The sequence below is a fragment of the Chiloscyllium plagiosum genome, chromosome 6 (assembly GCF_004010195.1).
Source record: "Chiloscyllium plagiosum isolate BGI_BamShark_2017 chromosome 6, ASM401019v2, whole genome shotgun sequence".
Classification (NCBI taxonomy): domain Eukaryota; kingdom Metazoa; phylum Chordata; class Chondrichthyes; order Orectolobiformes; family Hemiscylliidae; genus Chiloscyllium; species Chiloscyllium plagiosum.
This window is the reverse complement of record NC_057715.1, coordinates 50397900-50420702: the sequence shown is the minus strand read 5'-3', so window position 1 is coordinate 50420702 and position 22803 is coordinate 50397900. Positions and strand designations below refer to the sequence as shown.

General features: G+C 40.9%; 1 protein-coding gene across 3 annotated transcripts in view; it reads right to left on the bottom strand.

The window, feature by feature from the left end:
• LOC122550574 (high affinity choline transporter 1-like) overlaps positions 1-22803 on the bottom strand; it is a 61654-nt gene that overhangs the window by 22561 nt on the left and 16290 nt on the right. Inside the window, exons 2-7 of one of the 3 annotated variants that reach the window (XM_043691512.1) lie at positions 19345-19406; positions 18542-18667; positions 15571-15684; positions 12899-13054; positions 12660-12808; positions 859-1002 (exon numbers count right to left, since the gene is read on the bottom strand). In XM_043691512.1, coding sequence (XP_043547447.1) covers positions 859-1002; positions 12660-12808; positions 12899-13031 — 426 coding nt within the window. In that variant the 5' untranslated portion in view covers positions 13032-13054; positions 15571-15684; positions 18542-18667; positions 19345-19406. The remainder of the gene's footprint in view (positions 1-858; positions 1003-12659; positions 12809-12898; positions 13055-15570; positions 15685-18541; positions 18668-19344; positions 19407-22803) is intronic. The other 2 variants (XM_043691511.1, XM_043691510.1) reach the window with 2 other exon arrangements.

The window sequence follows — 22803 nt, the reverse complement described above, 5'->3', positions numbered from 1 at the left end:
AGGGAGAGGCTGAACAGGCTGGGGCTGTTTTCCCTTGAGTGTCGGAGGCTGAGGGGTGACCTTATAGAGGTTTACAAAACTATGAAGGGCATGGATAGGATAAATAGGCAAAGTCTTTTCCCTGGGGTCAGAGAGTCCAGAACTAGAGGGCATAGGTTTAGGGTGAGAGGGGAAAGATATAAGAGAGACCTAAGGGGCAATATTTTCACGCAGAGGGTGGTATGTGTATGGAATGAGCTGCCAGAGGAAGTGGTGGAGGCTGGTACAATTGCAACCTTTAATGACACATTTGGATGGGTATATGAATAGGAAGGGTTTGGAAGGATCTGGGCTGGGTGCTGGTAGGTGGGACTAGATTGGGTTAGGATATTTGGTCGACATGGATGGGTTGGACCGAAGGGTCTGTTTCCATGCTGTACATCGCTATGACTCTATGACTCTATGTTCCAAACACTTACAACTATCCCCTTAAAAACCCCCTGGCAAAAAAAGGAATCTTACAAGAGAGAGAAGTTAACAGAGAGATTCAGCATGGAACACCTTCTTCCATGTAACTGTTTCTTGGGCCAGCTTAATTTCAAATTTGACTGATTGCTTTCAATGAACAGCCAGACTGCTAAAAACCAAACCAAGCCAGAGAGAAGCTGAGCTGGGAGAATTGGCCACTCCCCTTTCATTGTACACTTTTTTTTAAACTTGTAAACTTGAGTCAGTATCTGTTAGCTATACTAAAACTTTCCCCAAAAACCCTTCAAATGTAGACTTCTCAGAATCACTGCTTTTATGACTTCTCTGAAAACAATAGCCAAGGACAGCATAACCCTGTTAATGCAGCAGCATCGTCACAAGAGTTCTTACCATATAAAGTAAATCATCGATCCATCGGCCAATCTGCTTCACTTCTATTTTACCAATCCACGGGCTCTGGTAATGTTCATTTACCATTGTATATTTGATGTCTACAACTGCTGGATTTTTAATGGTGAACGGCACACAAAGCCACTAGTTAAGGAAAACAAGAAAGCATAATTTTAAGTTTTGCATAGTACACATAATCACAAGTTACCATTAGCACACTTTTTAATGTATTATTCTATTATCAAACAGCCATAGGATTTTTCACAGCAGCATAGGAGGTTGAGGGGTGAACTTATATAGGTTAATAAAATCGTGAGGGCAAAGATAAGATGAATAGCAAGGGTCTTTTCCCTAGGGTGGGGCTGTACAAAATTAGGGAGCATATCTTTAAGATGAGAGGAGAAAGATTTGAAAGGGACTGGGGGAAGGGCGGTACATGAATAGGAAAGGTTCAGAAGGATATGAGCCAAATGCAGGAATTTGAGACTAGTTATTTGAGGTGCCAGTGTTACACTAGGGTGGACAAAGTCAAAAGTCACATGACACCAGGCTATAGTCCAACAGGTTTATTTGAAATCACAAGCTTTTGTAGCACTGTTCCTTTGTCAGATGCAGTGTATCTTGCAGATAACAACACATTGCTGCTACTGAGCATCAGTGGTGGAGGGACTGAATGCTTATGTGTGAAGCTGCAGGGTATTAGAAGAATGGTAGAAGAGTACCTCTCTTTGGTCTTCACTCTGGAAAAGGACAATGTATGTATGGAATTCAGAAAAAGGAACTTGCAGTTTGAATGAGGAATTGGGAAAATATTAGAGACTCTGTCAGGCTTAAAACGGACAAATTCCCTGGCCCAGATGAATCATATCCCAGAGCTAGGCGGCTCTGATAGAACCCAAACTGGGCATCAATGAGCAATTGCCAAGAAGATGTTAATGATAGCACTGTTGATGGCATCTTCCATCACTTTACTGAAAACTGTGAGGAGATTTAATGGGGTGATAATTGGCTGGGTTGGATTTGTCCTGCTTTTTGTGTACAGGAAATACCTAGGCAATTCTCCACATTGTCAGGTTGATACTAGTGTTGTAATCATACTGGAAGAACTTGGCTAGGGGAGTGGCAAGTTCTGGAGCACAAGCCTTCAGTATTATTGCCAGTATATTGTCAAGGGCCTTGGCTTTTCATCATCCACTGCTTCCAACTGTATCTTGTTATCCTGTGAGGCAAATCGAATTGGCTGAAAACTGGTATCTGTAATGGTCCACTGGAGGAAGCCATGTTGGATCATCCACTTAATGCTTCTGGCTGAGATTGCTGCAAATGCTTCAACTTTATCTTTGCACTGATGCATTGAACTCATCTATCATTGAGGATGGGAATAATTGTGGAGTGAATTGTTTATTTGTCCATCACCATTCGCGACAGGATGTGGCAGGATTGCAGAGCTTAGATCTGATTTGTTGGTAGTTATATGCTTAGCTCTGTCTCTCACTTGCTACTTATGCTGTTTGGCATGCATGTAGCCATTTTTGGTAGTTTCCCAGGTTGACACCTCATTTTTAGGTGTGTCTGGTGCTGCTCCTTACGTGCCCCCCTGAACTCTTCATTAAACCAGGGCTGATCTCCTGGCTTGATGGTAATGGTTGAGTGGGAGATATGCCTGGTTATGAGGTTCCAGATTGTGCTAGAGTACCATTCTGCTGCTGGTGAATGCCCACGACAACATATGAATGCCCAGTCTTGAGTTGCTAGATCTGTTTGAAGTCTGTCTTATTTAGCACAGTGATAGTACCACACAACATATTGGAGGGTATTCTCAATATGAAGGTGAGACTTTGTCTCCACACGGAATATGCAATAGTCATCCTTACCAAGACTGTTATAACCAGATGCATCTGCAGCTGGCAGATTGGTAAGGATGAGGCTAAGTACATTTTTCCCACTTGTTGGTTCACTCACAAGCTGCTGCAGATCCAGCTTAACAGCTATGTCCTTTAGGACCCAACCAGCTCAATCTGTAGTGCTGATACTGAGCCACTCTGGTGATGGACATTGAAATCCCCCACCCAGATTACTTTTGCATCCTTGTCACCCTCAGTGCTTCCTCCAAGTGGTGTTAATTATGGAGGAATACTGGTTCATCAGTTGAGGGAAGATGATAACTTACAGAAGGTTCCCTTGCCCATGTTTAACCTGAAGGCATGAGACCTCAAGGGGTCTGGAGCCAACGTTGAGGGCTCCCAGAATAATACCTTTCCAAAAGGCGGCACGGTGGCACAGTGGTTAGCACTGCTGCCTCACAGCGCCAGAGACCCGGGTTCAATTCCCGCCTCAGGCGACTGACTGTGTGGAGTTTGCACGTTCTCCCCGTGTCTGCGTGGGTTTCCTCTGGGTGCTCCGGTTTCCTCCCACAGTCCAAAGATGTGCAGGTCAGGTGAATTGGCCATGCTAAATTGTCCATAGTGTTAGGTAAGGGGTAAATGTAGGGGTATGGGTGGGTTACGCTTCGGCGGGGCGGTGTGGACTTGTTGGGCCGAAGGGCCTGTTTCCATACTGTATGTAATCTAATCTAAGAAAAAACTGTATACCACTGTGCTGTCATGTTTGCTGGGTCTGTCTTGCCAGTGGAGCATATCATATCCAGGGATGGTTGGTGGTATCTAGGACATTATCTATAAGGTATAATTCCATGAGTATGACTATTTCAGGCTATTCTTGACTTGTCTGTGAGACATCTATCACAGATACTAGCAAGGAGAACTTTGCAGGTTGACACAGCTCTTTTTGCCATTTTCTTTTTCACTGCTTAAGTCAATGCCAGCTGTCCATCAAGTTTCATTTCTTTGTTGAGACTTTTCAGTGAGTGGCTTCCTAGGCCATTTCAGAGGACAGTTGAGAGTCAACCATATAGCTTTGACTCCAGAGATGCATGTAGGCCCAACCAAGTAAGATGTCTTTTTATAAAACTCTAATAACTAAATTTAAAACAAATCTTTCAACATTTATTGTCAATCATGCTCCAATGATTTTGGTGTTGTGATCTGGTGTTTAATTGAGAAAATTAGCCCATTTATAAATGGTGTTAAACATAGTTGCTAAGCACAGTTTTAGACTGTCCCCACTGCACTTCTGCAATAGCATTCTATAGTGGACCCACGGTTACACATTGACTTTAGATGTCTACAGATTGTGATCACAAAGTCTGTGGGGCCAGGAAGAAAGCTTCAAGTTTTTATGGGCCATTATGGCTTGATCTGTTTGCACTGACCTGCCCCATGCTACAAAATACTACAGCTTGCCAATTTGGGGTTTCTGAGCTCTCCTGGGATCTAACTCTTATTTTCTCCTTTATAAAGAGTGTTAGGAGTTTATCTAACACATGTTGTTCTTTCTTTGATAATCCAAGCTATTCCATAACCTGGATCTCTGGTGAAACCTACTTGCGCACATCTGGTGGTCACGCATTTCATTTCACTCTATGTACAGACCTGCAGTCTCTTGGAGTAGTGGGTGCCCCTCGTCTTCAAATTCTGAAGACCACTCCTTGAAGTGATTTTTTTTTAAGTAGTGAGTGAAGGTTAGTAAAGGCATCCCAAAATCGACAGGCTGCTAAAACAATGGGTTATTTTTTAACTGCTTCTGCAGAATCTCTAAATGGCATTCAAAGTAAGTTAGTGAGGCAACATCCCTGTTAATGGGTTCCTTAAGTTAGTATTGTCATGTTTTAGCTGATTGCTGAAAATCATTGTTAACTGCAAAATTGTAATCTTACCAAACATTATTAGATTAATTGTAAAAGCATACTTGAAAGAGGACTGACGAGAACTTGTTCTTTTAACAAAACCGGAGAGAGTGTTTAAGAGAACATCTTCTCTTAAGCTTATCATTTTGGAAAGAGTTTTGCAACTAAATCAATGCTGGATGGTTGAGTTTTGATCGAGGTTTTCAAAACAGCAGAATTTTTTTCTGTTGAGAAAAGTGGTTGTAGCAGTTTGAGAATTTATTAGACTTTTTATGGTGTTAATATGGAAATAGTACAATGTGGCCTATTTGATTTGCCTCATCATATTATTCATCGTGTCATGTGTTCAAATGTTTTGTCGAAATAGGTAGCTATTTGTCTGTAATTGTAGGCAGTCTTGCTTTGAATAAAGAGCAAAGAGCAATACAGCACAGGAACAGACTCTTCGGCCCTCCGAACCTGCACTGACACATTGTATTGTGATTGCATGGTAATATCTATATTCTCAAGTCTGAATATAATGTTTACATAACACGTTACCGCTTTAATCGTGTTAGAGTTGGATGCTCTTCACTTTGAAAGCTTATGTAACTGTCAATTTGTGTTGTATTCTAATCACACTTTGAACATTTTAAAATGTTCCATAGATTTCCTAATATGCAAAATTCCTGCAAACTATTGAAGCATGGAATCTACGAAAGGGTCGAACTTCAGATTAAAAACAAAGGAGGAAAGAGTAGGAACGAAGGGAAGTTTTGTTAAAATGTTTGGAGGTGGGTAATAGTGTCCCTATTCAGTTCTGAGACTGTTGATGTTCAATTATGAACATCAATGTTTTAGATATAGAGATTGAAGGCATCTTTTTCCTTCATTCTCTGCCATCTCTAGTGACATGAGACAGATGAAGCACTTGCTTCTGTCTGTTTCCACGACTAGTTTCTCCTGCCAGAGGTTGCTAGCCTGCTGCCAGAGGCTATGGCTTGAGATGTGTCACTCGAAATCCAACATGGTTGCCAGGAGACTTTCTTATTTTCACTGCCTATCATGGGCACCTTGGGGGGAATTACAGGTTGATAATCGTCTTTCTTAGTCACATTATGGATGACCTTCTGTGGCCAACAAGGCATGAGGTTGGACTTGAACTCAGATCATCTGGATGCTATGCATTTCATTACACAAACTCTTGCGAGAGAGAATAGATATTGCTAAAATAATTGTTGGTATATAATTATGGGAAACAAGGGAAGTTGCCAGGGAATTATGATAAAATGATGGAATGGGGAAAAAAGTAAAGCGTTCAAACTTTAAAAATTTGAAACGGTGCATTTTAATTGATAAAACACAAGCTGGGAATTATACTTAGTGGAAAATGTGGGTTATTTAGAAGAGTAGAACATTATGGGGGTTCATATTCACAGAATTTTAAAGCAAAACCTTAAATTTCACATTTAAAAATGTAAAACTGGGCTTTGTTGCAAGAACATACAATATAAGATTCAAGATTTAATTGTATGAAACCTTTGCAAGAGAACAACTTTTGGGCTCTGCACTATATGAAGCATATGGAGATGACAGAAAAAGTAATAATGAAGTACAAGTAGGATACTCCCTTGTCTGATCTAATAAAAAGAGCTTTTAACATGATTGTTTTAAAATAGAGAAGGTTCCAAATTGTTTTAAAAGCTGTTTAAAATCATGAAGAGATGAGAGAGTACACAGATTGATAGTTGTACAAATATTTGAATGGTTGAAGAATTTACTATAAGAGCATATAGAAGTAAAATCAAATGTAAAAAATTAAGGATTGAGATTAGGCGAATTTTGAAGTTGCAAACTCCATGATCAGAATTGATGATTGAAGCAATTACCCTAACACCTTAATTCTTAACATTTAAGAATTGTTATCTAGATCAATGAAGGAATGGGGAGTAAAGGAAATTGAGGAAAAGGCAGGCAGATCTGGAAGGTAAATATTGAGCAAAAATTTGCCAGGAAACATAGTAATCTTTGGTAATTAACTATAGTGCACAAAGGACATAGGCAATTGTCCATTAGAGAAAAACAGGCAGAAGTGGCTACTGCAGATGCTGGAGATTAGAGTCAAGATGAGAGTGGTGCTGGAAAAGCACAGCAGGTCAGGCAGCATCTGAGGAGCAGGAAAACCGATGTTTCTGGTAAAAACCCTTCATCAGGAATGTGCTTTTCCAGCATCACTCTCATCTTGACATTAGAGAAAAATGCCTTATTGTAAAGAATAGAGGGGTGCCACTCCGAAAGTGTGGGGCAAGGTAAGACATCAGATCTCCATGAACTTCCACATTTGATACAGAAATTGAACTGGCACCATTTCTATAATACTTAACCACACTTTAGTTGTCTAGTCAAATAGGGAAAATTGATTTTTCTCTAATATTGAAATTTTTATATAACTATGGATAACATTAATAATGAATATTGGGTCTTGGCAATAGTAACAATCCATTTATTAATCTGAAGGACTAGGGCAAAATGGAAAAGGTATAATTAAAGGACATACTGATAAATTGTATGGAGGAAAATTTATGCTATAGCCTCAGACGGATTTTCCCACTTTCATGTGGAAAATAGATAGACTTGCTCCTTTATCGTTATGCAGATCAACATTGGACTTGCACCTGTAATAAGGCTAGCTGAGCAAATTTATTATCACTATAAATTCCCCAACAAAAATTATTAGGTCAATTCACTTGAGAAATGCTCTGTTCCAGTCCTTAGCTAACTGCCTGCTGATACTTCATCTTGTACCATTGTGTTAGCAGTTTTGTCCATGGTGATTTGCCTTTGTATTTCACTGTCAGAAACAGGGCTTCAAGACAGGCCCCAACTCAACCTCAGCTAGAATTGAAATTGAACCCATGCTGTTTGTATTATTTTAAGGTGCTGTCATACGAGCCTTGGTGAGTTATTGCAGTGCATCTTGTTAATAGTACATACTGCCATTGTGCATCTATGGTGAACCTGATTGATGGAATGCCAAGCAGACAGGCTGCTTTGGCCTGAAAGATGTCAAGCTCCTTGTATTGTTAGGGTTGCGTCCAGTTAGGCTTGTGTAAAGTATTCCATAACATACTGATGTGCCTTGTAGTTGGTGGACAGGCTTTGGGAGACAGGAAATGGTTTACTCGACACAGCATTCCTAACCATTGACCTGCTCTTGTAGCCACAGTATTTATATGGCTCGTCCAATTTAGTTTCTAGTCATTGGTAATTCCTAGGCTGTTGGTAGTGGGTATTCAGTAATGTTAATGCCGTTGAATATCAAGGAGTGATGGTTGGATTCTTTCTTGTTTGAACTGGTCATTGCCTAGAGCTTGTGTGGTGTAAGTATTATTTGTCACTTATTAGGGAGAAAGAGAGGACTGCAGATGCTGGAGCTCAGCATCAAACCTGGACAACAGATCTGAGCTAATAAGTGGCAAGAGTCAACAAGTGTGTTGCTGAAAAAGCATAGCCAGTCAGGCAGCATCCGAGGAGCAGGTGAGTCAATGTTTTCTCCTCTCCCGCTGACCCAACCAGTACCCTTACACTTACACACTCACTCGATTGACTGAACTGGTCTTCACCCTCAACAATTTCTCCTTTGAATCCTCCCACTTCCACCAGACCAAAAGGGTAGCCATGGACTCATGGACTAGTATGTGCCTCAGCTATGTCTGCCTCTTTGTTGGGTACATGGAACAGTTCACCTTCCACAGCTACACTGGCACCATTTCCCACCTTTTCCTCTGTTACATCGATGACTGTATCGGCACCACCATGTGCTCCCATGAAGAGGTTGAACAGTTCATCAACTTCACAAACACCTTCCACCCTGATGTCAAGTTCACCTGGACCATCTCGGACACCTCCCTCCCCTTTCTGGACCTCTCCACCTCCATTTCCAGCGACCAACTGAACACGGACATCTACATCAAACTCATTGTCTCCCAAGCTACTAGACTACACCTCAGCCGACCCCATCTCCTGTAAAAATGCTATCCCTTACTCCCAATTCCTCCGCCTTCACTGTATCTGCTCCCAGGAGGACCAATTCCACTCCAGAACATCCCAGATGGCCTCATACTTCAAGGACCACAATTTCCCCTCCCATGTGGTCAACAATGCCCTCCAGCTCATCTCTTCAACTTTTTGCACCTCCACCCTTAAAATCCACCCTGCCAACTGCAACAAGGACAGAACACCACCTGGTCCTCACCCTCTACCCTACCAACCTTCAGATCCAATGCATCATCCTCTGCCCTTTCTGCCACCTACAAACATACCTCACCACCAGAGATATATATTTCCCTCCCCCTCCCAATCTGTGTTCTACAGAGACCATTTCCTCCGTGAATCCCTTGTTAGGTCCACACGCCCCACCACCCTACCATCCACTCCTGGCACCTTCCCTTGCCACCACCAAAGGTGTAAAACCTGTGTCCCAACCTACCCCCTCACCTCCATCCAAGGCTCAAATGATCCTTCCACTTCTGACAGAAATTTTCCTGCACTTCCACACATGTCATCTACTGTGTCCGTAGCTCCTGATGTGGTCTCTTCTACACCGGGGAGACAGAACACCAAATTGTGGAACATTTTGGAGAACATTCTTTACTCAGCGAGTCGTGAGTTCATTGAATGCCCTGCCAGTAGCAGTGGTGGACTCTCCCTCTTTATGGGCATTTAAACGGGCATTGGATAGGCGGCACGGTGGCACAGTGGTTAGCACTGCTGCCTCACAGCGCCAGAGACCCGGGTTCAATTCCCGCCTCAAGCGACTGACTGTGTGGAGTTTGCACGTTCTCCCCGTGTCTGCGTGGGTTTCCTCCAGGTGCTCCGGTTTCCTCCCACAGTCCAAAGATGTGCAGGTCAGGTTAATTGGCCATGCTAAAATTGCCCATAGTGTTAGGTAAGGGGTAAATGTAGGGGTCTGGGTGGGTTGGGCTTCGGCGGGTTGGTGTGGACTTGTTGGGCCGAAAGGCCTGTTTCCACACTGTAATGTAATGTAATGTAATCTAATCTAATCATTTGGAGGATAATGGGCTAGTGTAGGTTAGGTGGGCTTGGATCGGTGCAACATCGAGGGCCAAAGGGCCTGTACTGTGCTGTATTTTTCTATGTTCTATGTTCTATAACATCTCTGGGACACATGCTCTAAACAGCCCCACTGCCCTGTGCCCGAACACTTTAATTTCCCTTCCCACTCTGCCAAGGAAATGCAAGTCCTGGGCCTCTTCTACCACCAAATTCTAGCCATCTGACACCTGGAGGAAGGGTGCCTCATCTCCCACCTCCAACCATACGGGATCAATGTTGATTTCACTAGTTTCATCATCTCCCCTACCACCACCTTATCCCAGAACCAACCCCCCAACTTGGCACCACCCTCTTGAATTGACCTACCTGTCCATCTTCCTTCGCACCTATCTGCTCCACCTCCACACCACTCCTGTCACCATCACTACCCACTTTCATCTACTTATCTCATTCCCTCCTCGGATGCTGCCTGACCGGTTGTGCTTTTCCAGCACTACACTTTTTGACTCTTGCCACATATTAGCCCAGATCTGATTGTTGTCCAGGTCTTGCTGACAATGGATATTTCAGTATCTGAGGAGTCACAATCATCAGGAAACACCCACACTTCTGTTCTTAAGATGAAGGGGATGTCATTGATGAGGTAGCTGGGACACTACCCTGAGGAACACCTACATTAATGCCCTATGGCTGAGATGATTGACTTCCAACAAATTGGAACATCTTTCTTTTGAGCTAGGTATGACTCCAAACTAGCAGCAAGTGTGCACCCCGATTAACTCCAGTTCTGCTATGGCTCCTTGATGCCACACTTGGTCAAATGCTACCTTGATGTCAAGGACTGTTACTCTCTCATCAATTTCAATGTTCAGTTTGTTCGTCCACATTTTGACCAAAGTTGTCATGACATTAGGAGCTGAGTGGCACTGGCAAAACCCAAACTGAGCATCCATAAATAGATTATTGCTGAGTAAGTGCTGCATAATAACACCATTAATGATACTTTCAATTACTTTGCTCTTGCCTGAGACAATGATTGGGACTGTCAAAACTATCAATACATTGCTGAATTTAAAACTGTTAACAATGCTCAGTTTTGCAGAATTCCTGTTGGAATAAACCATCGTAAGAATTATGTTGGATCATTGGTTTCCCAAACTATCATTTTCACAATGGGTGCCCCTCAGGTGAGTATCTTGATAGATAGTTCAAACTGTTTGTAGAGTAGAAAAGATTATTTGCACAAGGGATTTATTTAAGTGAAGTACATGTTTTCATGTGGTAATAGTTGAAGGAGTTTGCAACAACATAAACAGCCAGTTTTTTTGTCAATGTCCCTCCTAAGGAATGCCCAAGCTGAATGATTAATGAGTTGACATGGAGAGAAAAGGGTAAAGGCTAGGCGGTGGATTATGACTTGGCACATGTTGTCATGGCAGCTATGAAAAGCTATGGGGATCACTGAGGGGCATGGAGTTAGTATGAGGAACCATGGGAGATACGTAGATGGACACACATTGGTACAGGAGAAATGAGGCACCATGAGGGATAGATACATATGTATCAGTAGGCACAGGAGGTACGAAGACCATGAGAGGTGAGTAGATGGACATATGCTGGCAGCAGCAGATATGGCTGGCTATGGAAGCCATAGGGCAGAGGGGCATAGGTTCACATGGAGGTTGAGGGGGTCATGGAATGGGAACAGGGTATTAGGTGGAATGATGCCTGGAGAATAACAGTGATGGGATGAAAATATTAGGGTTGTTTTATGCTTTAATCTATATTTTTAAAATTTGAACACTGTGTTGAACACCCGTGCATGTAGGTTTCCATCCAGTCCATATAGAGAACAGACAATCTTTTCCTAGATTTCTTGGCCTGACTCACAATCCAGCAAAACTCTCTGGTCTGAAAACATGAAGTGTCAGCATTAGCTTTTTAAGTTAAAAATCACACAACATCAGGTTATAGTCCAACAGGTTTAATTGGAAGCACACTAGCTGTCGGAGCGATGCTCCTTCATCAGGTGGTTGTCACCTGATGAAGGAGCGTCGCTCCGAAAGCTAGTGTGCTTCCAATTAAACCTGTTGGACTATAACCTGGTGTTGTGTGATTTTTAACTTTGTACACCCCAGTCCAACACCGGCATCTCCGAATCATTAGTTTTTTAAAGTTGTATTCATTGGGCCAGGATTTTGTCTGCCTTTTCATACAAGACCTAGAAATTAAAATTGGGTCTAATCTTTTTGTTGTGCAAATATTCACAGTAATTGACTAAGGTTGTTCTGCACAAATTCTGCTTTTAATTTTATCTCCTTGCAAAGGAATAGTCTCAAGGTTAGTCATCCTTCAAATTTATTTTCAAAAGATGAATGATTTTTGCTGGCAGATGATTTTAACTCACTGTTTTTTTAGTGGATTTGAATTGAATTCATGTGATCATGCATAGGATGCCTGTGCACCTGAGAACCTGCAAGCAATTTAATGACATCTTAACATACAAGTGCAACTGGAAGTGACTTGTGTCTCAGTGCGAGAAGTATGGTTTTTTTTATGAATTCAACTCAAACTTTGGAGTGGCTCGGTAGTTAGCAGTGCTGCCTCACAGCAGCAGGGACCTGGGTTCAGTTCTAGCCTTGGGTGACTGTGTGGAGTTTGCACATTCTCCCTGTGTCTGTGTGGGCTTCCTCCCACAGTCCAATGACATGTAGGTTAAGTGAATTGGCCATGCTAAATTGCCCATAGCGTTAGGTGTATTGGTCTGGGAGGATTGATGTGAACTTGTTGGGCTGAATGGCCTGTCTCCACATTGTATGGAACCTAATCAAAATTTGGCTAAGTGCAAACAAAAATAGTTTTTTTTATGTTTATGCTTTTGCAATTCTTTATTTTGTTTGACTTACATTCACCCATAATGAAACTCTGGGGCAACCTTTTTTTAAAAATGTGATACAGTTTCAGAATTTCTGAAATTGGATAATACATTGAAAATACTTACTAGACTGATGATGATAAAAATCATTTGCATTACATCTGTATATGCCACAGAGTAGAGACCACCCAATAATGTGTATATTATAACTACACAAGCTGATATGAGGATTGTCAAATAGGTTTCAATATCCAAAATTACAGTCATTGTAGCACCTATAATAGATATGAATCCTTGTTAGTAAATTATGGAATAATAATTCTGTATGATAATATATATAATTTCAGCAAACTTTTGATATTTACCTAATGCTGCAAGAATAGCAGCTGACCAGAAAATATCTCCTAATATAGCTGGGATCAAAAGGAGGCTACTCATAACTTTACCAAATTTAATCTGCAGTGGGTCCATCATGGTGACGTATTGATTGGTCCTCATTGGTTTTGCAAAGAAAAGGCCACCTACATTAAAAGTAAAACAGCTGTTATATTTATGAGGACAGAAAGTCTATACAATTCTGTTAGTTTTGCCATGATCTGTTTTGCTAATGCCCTCAAAAGTTGACCCAGCCAAACATTGGGACAATTGATGGTACATCTTATGAATAGGGCACCAATGGTGCAAAACAATGTGTATGGAACTTAAATCTTAATCCTTCCCTGCAAATGACCAACCAAACCCCAGCCACCTATCCAAACCCAGTTATTGATTCTTACACAACATTTTGCATAAAGATTCTAACTTAATTAAACATTTTTAAGAAGGAGAATTGCTCTCTTCAGGTGCCACGCTGTTGGGGTCCATTTTTCTCCTCTATGGTTCAATTTATTCAGCACGAGCGCATCCAGTATCATCTGAGAATAAACAGTGGGAACATATGGTTGAGCTGATCTCTGCTCCTTGCTCTGACTTTTCTTTCTTATTTGATTTAAAAGTGAAAGGAAGCATTCTACGCCCTTACCACTCTCTGCGTAAAGAACCTGCCTCTGACATCTGTCTTAAATCTATCACCCTTGAATTTGTAGATATGCCCCCTGGTACAAGCTGACGTCACCATCCTAGGAAAAAGACTTTCACTGACTAATCCTCTGATCATCTCGTATGTCTCAAATCCCCTCTTAGCCTTCTTCTTTCCAATGCGAACAGACTCAAGTCTCTGAGCCTTTCCTCATAAGACCTTGCCTCCAGACCAGGCAACATCCTGGTAAATCTCTGCACCTTTTCCAATGCTTCCTCATCCTTCCTGAAATATGGGGACCAGAACTGTACACAATATTCCAAGTGTGGCCGCACCAGCTCTTTGTATAGTTGCAGCATGATATTGCGGTTCCGGAACTCAATCTCTCTATGAATGAAACCTAACACACCGTATGCCTTCTTAACAGCAGTATCCACCTGGATGGCAACTTTCAGGGATTTATGTACATGGACTGCAAAATTCCTCTGCACATCCACACTACCAAGAATCTTTCCATTGACCCAGTACTCTGCGTTCCTGTTATCCTTCCCAAAGTGCATCACCTCACATTTAGCTGCATTGAACTCCATTTGCCACCTCTCAGCCCAATTCTGCAGTTTATCCAAGTCCCCCTGCAACCTGTAACATTCTTCAAAACTGTCCCCTACTCCACCAACTTTAGTATCATCTGCAAATTTACTAATCCATCCACCTATGCCTGCGTCTAAGTCATTTATAAAAATGACAAACAGCAGTGGTCCCAAAACAGATCCTTGTGGCACATCACTAGTAACCGGACTCCTGACTGAATATTTTCCATCAACCACCACTCGCTGCCTTCTTTCAGAAAGCCAGTTTCTAATCCAAACTGCTAATTCACCCTCAATTCCATGCCTCTGCCTTTTCTCCAACAGCCTACCATGTAGAACCTTATCAAAGGCATTACTGAAGTCTGTGTATAACACGTCAACTGCCCTACCCTCATCTACATGCTTGGTCATTCTCTCAAAAAACTCAATGAGATTTGTGAGACACGACCTGCCTTGACAAAACCATGTTGACTATCTGAAATCAAATTGTTGCTTGCTAGATGATTATAAATCTTATCTCTTATAATTCTTTCCAAAACCTTTCCTACAACAGAAGTAAGGTTCACTAGTCAATAATTATTTGAGTCATCTCTACTGCCCTTCTTGAACAAGGGCACAACATTTGCAATCCTCCAGTCCTCTAGTACTAAACCTGTAGACAATGACAACTCAAATATCAAAGCCAAAGGCTCTGCTATCTCCTCCTTAGCTTCCCAGAGAATCCTCAGATAAATCCCATCTGGCCCAGCGGACTTGTCTACTTTCACTCCTTCTAGAATTGATAACACCTGTTCGTAACTAACCTCGATCCTTTCTAGTCTAATATTTTGTACCTCATTCTTCTCCTTTACAATATTCTCCTTTTCCTGAGTGAAAACTGATGAGAAATGTTCATTTAACACCTCTCCAATCTCTACAGGGTCTACACTCAACTTCCCACTTCTCTCTTTGACTGGCCCTATTCCTACCCTAATTATCCTTTTATTCCTCACATACCCATAAAAGCTTTAGGGTTCTCCTTTATTCTATTTGCCAAAGACTGCTCGTGTCCTCTCTTTGCTCTTCTTAACTTTTCCTGTGGAAAATGTCTGGTCTTCACCAATGTAATCATGGTTATACAGCTGAGATCATTAACTTACTAATTAGAAGATAAAAGATGAAAGCCTGTGTCCTAATGGTCTGTGGCAAAACATTTTAAAGTGAATACTGTCACTAACTTTGTTAATTATTGGATCATCATTTTTGTATGTGTTTTTGGTATTCAATGGGCTTTGAAGTTTTGTTTCATTTAAACCAATTCATCTTATGAACATGCTCAATAGGTAAATGATACACTTATTTTTGATCAAGAGGGTTGCATCCTTGCTTAAATGTAAATTATCTTGCTGGGTGAGTCTTGCATTGTACCATTTTGTTTTCTAGCTCTTACCTAAAATAAGATTCAAACAATAAGTTATGGGTGCCTGTGCCCAGCTTAGACCACGATGCGGCAGATAAACTATTTCAGCAATTCCATTGATGAAGCCTCCTCCAACCCACGTTGCTGTAATAAGTAAAGATGGAAAGTAAGATTATTTACATGAACTCATTGTAAAATAGCACCATCATTAAAATAGCTAACCCTACATTTGCACATTTCTCAAATTAGCATACATTGACATGTTATATGGCTTAAAATTGTGTTCAGTTTGACTTTCATTGCATTGTTTAAGATGCTTGTGAAAAATTCTTATGATTGTAATTATAAGTTGCTAACCCATTCCAAATCATTATAGAATCATTTTTCCTCCGTTACAACAATACATACACTTTAAATCTTCAGGATGTTCAAAGGTAAGGAAAAGTGCAAGATTAATCTATCTTTCTGTGCATTATGGTTCTTTGTGGACAGTTTAGCAGAAGAATTTGCTTGTTGTACTGTCTTTTTACATAGAACTTTGCTCCAGCTTGACTAAGTCTGGTTAGTTCTTCTATCAAATTTATTGTGTGGATGATGAAAATGTGTAGAATCAGGCTCAAATTTATTGTTATTTCCTTTGTTTCAAAAGGGCTAGAGAATCAACAGAGTGCAGGTTCATAGCTCCTTGAAAGTAGAGTTGTAGGTAGATCGGATAGTGTAGAAGGCATTTGGTATGCTTTCCTTTATTGGTCAGAGTATTGAGTACAGGAGTTGGGAGTTGTGGCTGTACAGGACATTGGTTAGGCCACTTTTGGAATATTGTGTGCAGTTCTGGTCTCCTTCCTATTGGAAGGATGTTGTGAAACTTGAAAGGGTTCAGAAAAGATTTACAAGGATGTTGCTAGGTTTAGAGGATTTGAGCTATAGGGAGAAGTTGAGTAAGCTGGGGCTGTTTTCCCTGGAGCGTTGGAGGCTAAGGGGTGACTTTATAAAGGTTTATAAAATAATGAGGAGCATGGATAGGGGTGGGGGAATCCAGAACTAGAGTGCATAAGTTTAGGGTGAGAGGGGAAAGATATCAAAGAGACCTAAGGGGCAACCTTTTCACGCAGAGGGTGGTACTTGAGTGGAATGGGTTGCCAGAGGAAGTGGTGGAGGCTCATAAAATTGCAACATTTAAGAGGCATCTGGATAGGTATATGAACAGGCAGGGTTTTGAGGGAAATGGGCCAGGTGCTGGCAGGTGGGACAAGACAGGGTTGGGATATCTGGTCAGCATGGACATGTTGGACCGGAGGGTCTGTTTCCATGCTATACACCTCTTTGACTGTATGACTCTATCTACCTGACAATGTGAAATACTATCTAGATGTGCACTGTTCACAAAAAATGGGCAAATTCCAATCTGACCAACAGCATAATTTCAAATTATTCTTGATCTTCAGCTAAGTGATGGAAAGAGGCATTAACAGTGCTGTCAAAGGGTAATTCTTCACTAATAGCCTACTCACCAATACTTAATTTGGGCTCTGTCAGGCTTACTTGGTTCCAGACCTTATTATACAGACCTATTATGCATTGGAACAAAGTACTGAATTCTAGAATTGAATTGTGAGTGAGAAATTAATTTTAAAAAGACACTTGTGACAGAAGGTGCAATCACTTAGCTTGACATATATTTCAAACATTCTTCATCCATATTTTTAGTATGGAAACAATTTTCCTTGCTGCAAAAATGTTTATATAGTGAGAATTTCAGCAAGAGCTTATGTTCTAATTTACAATAATTTGAGGATGCTATAAGGTTACTCATTGTTTTTGCTTTTCATGAACTGTTTTCCAGAAAGATTGAATGTTGGGTTTTGACGTAAAAAGATGAAATTCATCATTACTGTTATTCCCTTTCAACATAACATACAGAATGAAGATGAATTTGCAGGAATTTCCTAGGTTGTGGAGGCATGAAAACATTGAAGTTACAGAATAATTTACAAAGATGGGTACAGTTGAGCTCATTTAACATGACTATTTCATTCTTTATGGAAAATCCCTTTTACATGGCAAGTAACTATTTTACTTCTTGCCTCTAATCCCACCTCAACCCTATGTAATTGAAATTTGTATGCATCTATTTGTAACTCCAAACTTAACTACTGCAATGCATTTTAGCTGCTGTACAAATACCATTCAAAGGTCTGATATTATTATGGATTTGTCACAGTCTTTGCAGATTCTTGAAGATTGGACACAAGATCAACTATTCTAATCTACTACCAGTTGCAATGAGAGCATATTGTTCTTCAGGATTATGTCCTTTTTTTTGCAGAAAGGAAAATGCACAATTTGCATGACTGCAAGAATTTAGAGAAGACTTTGGTTCTGCCAGTAAAGTCTAGACAAAATTGGAAATCTGTAACATCCCTAATTGGAAAATAAAATGTCAGGTGGTGCAGGTACACTTTTTAAACCGCCTTTCCTATGCTGTGGCAATTTTGGAAAATATATGTTTCTGTGAATGAATCACGAGGTCAACATCTTTGGTCAAATGTATCTGAGAATCCCCCACCTTCCAGCTTTGAACGGCTTTTGGAGAACTCTTACCAGGTGAGAATTTGCAAGATTCCTACTGCAGCCCTATAGGAAAAGGTACTTTTCTGTTGTTCAGGGAGGATCCAGGAGAGATCTTCATTTGATCAGAGGTTCCCTTGCTCCACCAAAGATTTTAAAGTTTTTAGTTAGTTCTTCCATATACCAGTGAAGTAGTGCCAACTATGTCAAAAATTTCCAGTGAACTGCAATGTGCTAGCCTCACAGATGTAAATTATGATGTTTCCATAATTTAGGATGAGGTGCATTTGGCCAGACTATTTTCATGCTATCACATTAGATGAATGGCCTTACGTGAATTTCAAGTTCCTTTATCAATCCCTTACTCCCAACAGTTTTTCACACAATAAATACCAACAGAGTTCCTGTGCTGACTTCAATATTTGTTTCAAACCTTTTGATATATGATGTTTCCACAACAAATGCTTTTCTCAGCTTCTGGATGCCAGTATAAACATGAGTGATGTTCAGCTTTAGAGAGGTTCAGAATTGAAGTGCCATTGGATAAGTTATATTTGTTCTATAATAATAGACATATGAAATAGTTAAGAGGAGTTTTGATTGGTGTTAATCATATAAAAGCAAAATATTGCGGATAGGGAAATCTGAAACAAATACAATTCTGCTATGAAAAGTTCTGAAGAAGTCATAATCATCCTGAAAACATTAACTCTGTTTCTCTCTCCACAGACGGCTGCCAGATTTTTGAGTTTCTCCAGCACTCTCTGTGCTTGTTTCAGGATTCTGGATCATACTTTCCAGACTTTGTTTAGCTATCTGTGTCAGAGGGATTTTGTAGAAAGAATGAAATGGGTGAAGCAGAGGAGAGGGGTCAAATGCTCATAGAACTGTTGAGTTCCTGGAATTGTTCAGTAGGTAACTCATGTTGGACAAATATAATGTGGACAGTTTCAGTTACCAAGAGTAAGGTGATTGAGAACAACTTGGCATTAATGAGGAGAAATGGAAGCAGAGAATTGAAGCTATGGAGAAAGTTATAGTCATGGTATTGACTAAGAGTGTTGAAAAATGCATTTCCCCACTGGCACTACATTGAAAAGCATCGTAGATTGGATTGAAACACTTCTGGAAAAAGAAACAGAGTAGCCAAAAGTCATGCTTCATAGAGGAGTCAATGAATTGAATAGAATTTTATTTAATGACATGCAAAATGAGTTTCAGATGTTAGACACGTACATGAGAAAAGGAACTCAAGGATGATAGCCCTCTGATTGTTTCCCATGCCTGATGCTGGAAATCTGAAATAGAAACAGAAAATGCTGAAAATGTTCAGCAAGGGTATCTTAATCTAATCTCAGCGATGGTGACCCATAAAACACGATCATCCATTGTTGTAAAAATCCATCTGTATCACAAATGTTCTTTAGATAAGTGAGATCAGTTCTCCTTACCGGAACTTTTGTACATGTAATTGCGGAATCAGAGTAATATGGTTGACTTTAAAATGCCCTTTGAAATGGCCGAGCAAGACACTCCGTTCAAGAGAAATTTAGAATGGGTAAATGTTGCCCAGCATACTATAATAGAATAATGATAGAAAAATGTCAGGTTGCATCTCAGGAATTGGCTTCCAGATGTGACACTGATTCAAATTCAAGATTTTAAGTTTGAGAAACTCTTAAATGGTAGAATATCTTGCCAATTAGAGCTAGTGGAAGATGGCCAGGTCAATTAGGAGATACATTTATAATACATTCCTCATGATAAGCAACTTTGAGGAAGTCAGTTGTCGTGAGGGAGAAATCTGTGGTGTGTGTCAAAGTTTTTGACTGTACTGGAGGGATGTGAGATGTCACAGGAAACTGGAGGCCTGACACCTTTAGCAGGGATACCCTGCATTTCATCAATACCCAAGAGGGAAACAATAAAAATGGGCTCAATGTTTGGGCTCCCAAAATCCGGATTCAAGAAAAAAAAACCTGGGACTGAGTCCATGTCAATTTAAGTTTTAAATAATCATCAAGGCTTTGGAATGATGGACCAGAAATCCCTGTAGCTTTCCAATTAAAACTAGCTTAAAAATTTAGTAACTTGTCAAGGTTGAAGCTTAATTTTTTTAAGAGATGTAGAGATCTCTCATCTTCAGAGAAAGATCAGCTCAGGGAACATAGGTAGAAAGTGGGAGACTTTCAAGACTGCCTCAAGGCATCACTATGAGCATAAGAGAGACAAGAGTGCAAAGGGGAATTTCACTACTTGAAAATGGGGTGGCTCTGGTTCTGTAGTAAGAAGGAGCAGTTAACTTGGATCAGAAATGACACTGCTTTGCACTCCAGAGGTCAAGGAGCCATTGGCAAGGTGCCAAGGACACATCCAAAACACAATCAATGCCACCCTCTCAGTAAAACGGTCATTAAAATGAACACTGGGTGTCTGAGGGTGCAGATCCAGTGCCTTGTCTAGCTGAATGTGTCAATATGCAACACACTTGCAAGAGTCTCAATTTCTGTGGTGATCTTTGAGTTCTTCATAACATGGCCCTCCAGAGGGGTGTGCACTTGAATAGTGAGGTCCTGGAAGCTGTCAGTTCATTGTTAGGGATGAACAAAGAGATGCCTCCTCCTCCCACTTCTTCCTTCTTACAATCCCCTGCATTGGACCTAAGTTGATATTGATGAATTGAGAAGCAGCTTGCTGCAGATACCAAGATTCCAGCTTCCCCTGGAATCTCACTTCCCTCTGGTGTAGTAGAAAGCTTTGACACAAACCACAAAACTCCCCCTTAGGACAATCAGTAGTCTCCATAGAACATAGAAAAGTACAGCGCAGACAGGCCCTTTGGCCCACGATGTTGTGCCGAGGTTTAATTCTAATGTAAAATATAATAACAAACTACACACCCCTCAACTCACTGTTATCCATGTGCATGTCCAGCAGTCACTTAAATGTCCCCAATGACCCTGCTTCCACCACCAAAGCTGGTGGAAGCAAATAATTGTTATGGGCTGTTGATCAGAAACTGTGTTTCCCACTTCAGCTGACCCAACTCCACTGGCTGTAAGTGCACAGGAAACCAACCTCCTTATCAATTAAGCATTTATCTAATTACAAATTGTAACAAAAATCTGTTGCCTACTGGAGGCCGACTTATGGCCCAAAAACAAACCCATCTTCTGTTTCTTATCTCTATGGCTAAAATTCAGTCTAATGTTTCACATTGATGCTCTTTCACTAGAACTTATCTGATTAAAAAGCATCAATCTGAAGCTTTAAATTTGCTTATTTTTCCATAGCTGTTACATCAGTGAGCGGGCTGTTGGTGAATAAGCATTGCCTGCTAACATGATTGGTGTTTCCTTTCGTCTCTTTGATGATTGAGTGTGGACTATTGGAGCATTATTTCACCAGATTAGATTTGTTTCCTATTTTTTGGTTGTGGGATTGTTTAGGTAGTTTGTTCAGTGCTGTTTCTTCTGTGGAGATTACAGGCAACCTTTTGTTGTAGCTTCATCAATTTGACATTTCATTATTAGGTACATTTCATGCGGCACTTGGAATACTTCTCTGCTTTTTACTGAGCAGTACCCACCAAAGCAGGGTTGAAACTTTATTGCTGGAACAGCACAGCAGGTCAGGCAGCATCCAGGGAACAGGAGATTCGACGTTTCGGGCACAGGCCCTTCTTCAGGAATCACCAAAGCAGGGGGACTGGGCATCTATAAAGCAACTGTTATTTACGCTTGTTGGGTGATTCATCCTTTCTGCCTGAGGAGAGGTCCAAACCATAATTATGACCTCAATCAAACATAGGTTAAGGATTAAAGTCTCGAAACGATCCCAGCCAGAATGGGGTTGGACTCTGTACTAATGGCATTAAACCAATTGTCCAACTGAGCTACTTACAAGAAGTCTAAGACACACACTTTTACATGCATGTCATAGCCTGGGAAATGGATAGTGGTGTTAGTGACTCTAATTTCGTTCTGCCACACAGTTTATAGGATCTCTCCTGTTCTTACAGCCTGCCTTTTACAAGATGATTCTCAATCTGTTTGATTAAATTATGAATACATTGGGGTAGCATGGTGGCTCAGTGGTCAGCACAGCTGCATCACAGAGCCAAGGACCTGGGTTTGATTGCACCCTCAGTCTTTGTGGAGTTTGCACGTTCTCTCCGTGTCTGTGTGGGTTTCTTCCAGGTGCTCCCATAGTCTAAAATATGCAGATTAGATGGATTGGCCATGCTAAATTACCCCATATTGTAAAGGGATGTGCAGACTAGGTGAATTAGCCACAGAAAATGCAGGGTTACAGAGAGGGGGTAGGAGTGTAATGCTCTTCAGAGGTTCAATATGGACTCAATGGGCCAAATGGCCTGTTTCCACACTGTAGGAATTCTATTATCTCTTTGGCCATCATTTCTGAGTGTGGTGCTTCTGACACATAGATGTTACTTTTATGCCAAAAGATTTCAACCAGTATTATAGATTCAAAGTTTGTGAGAAGATTTGTAGCTCGGGTGCTCGTTGCTATGGTTCTGTTCACCGAGCTGGAAGTTTTTGTTGCAAACGTTTCGTCCCCTGTCTAGGTGACATCCTCAGTGCTTGGGAGCCTCCTGTGAAGCGCTTCTGTGGTGTTTCCTCCGGCATTTATAGTGGCCTGTCCCTGCCACTTCCGGTTGTCAGTTTCAGCTGT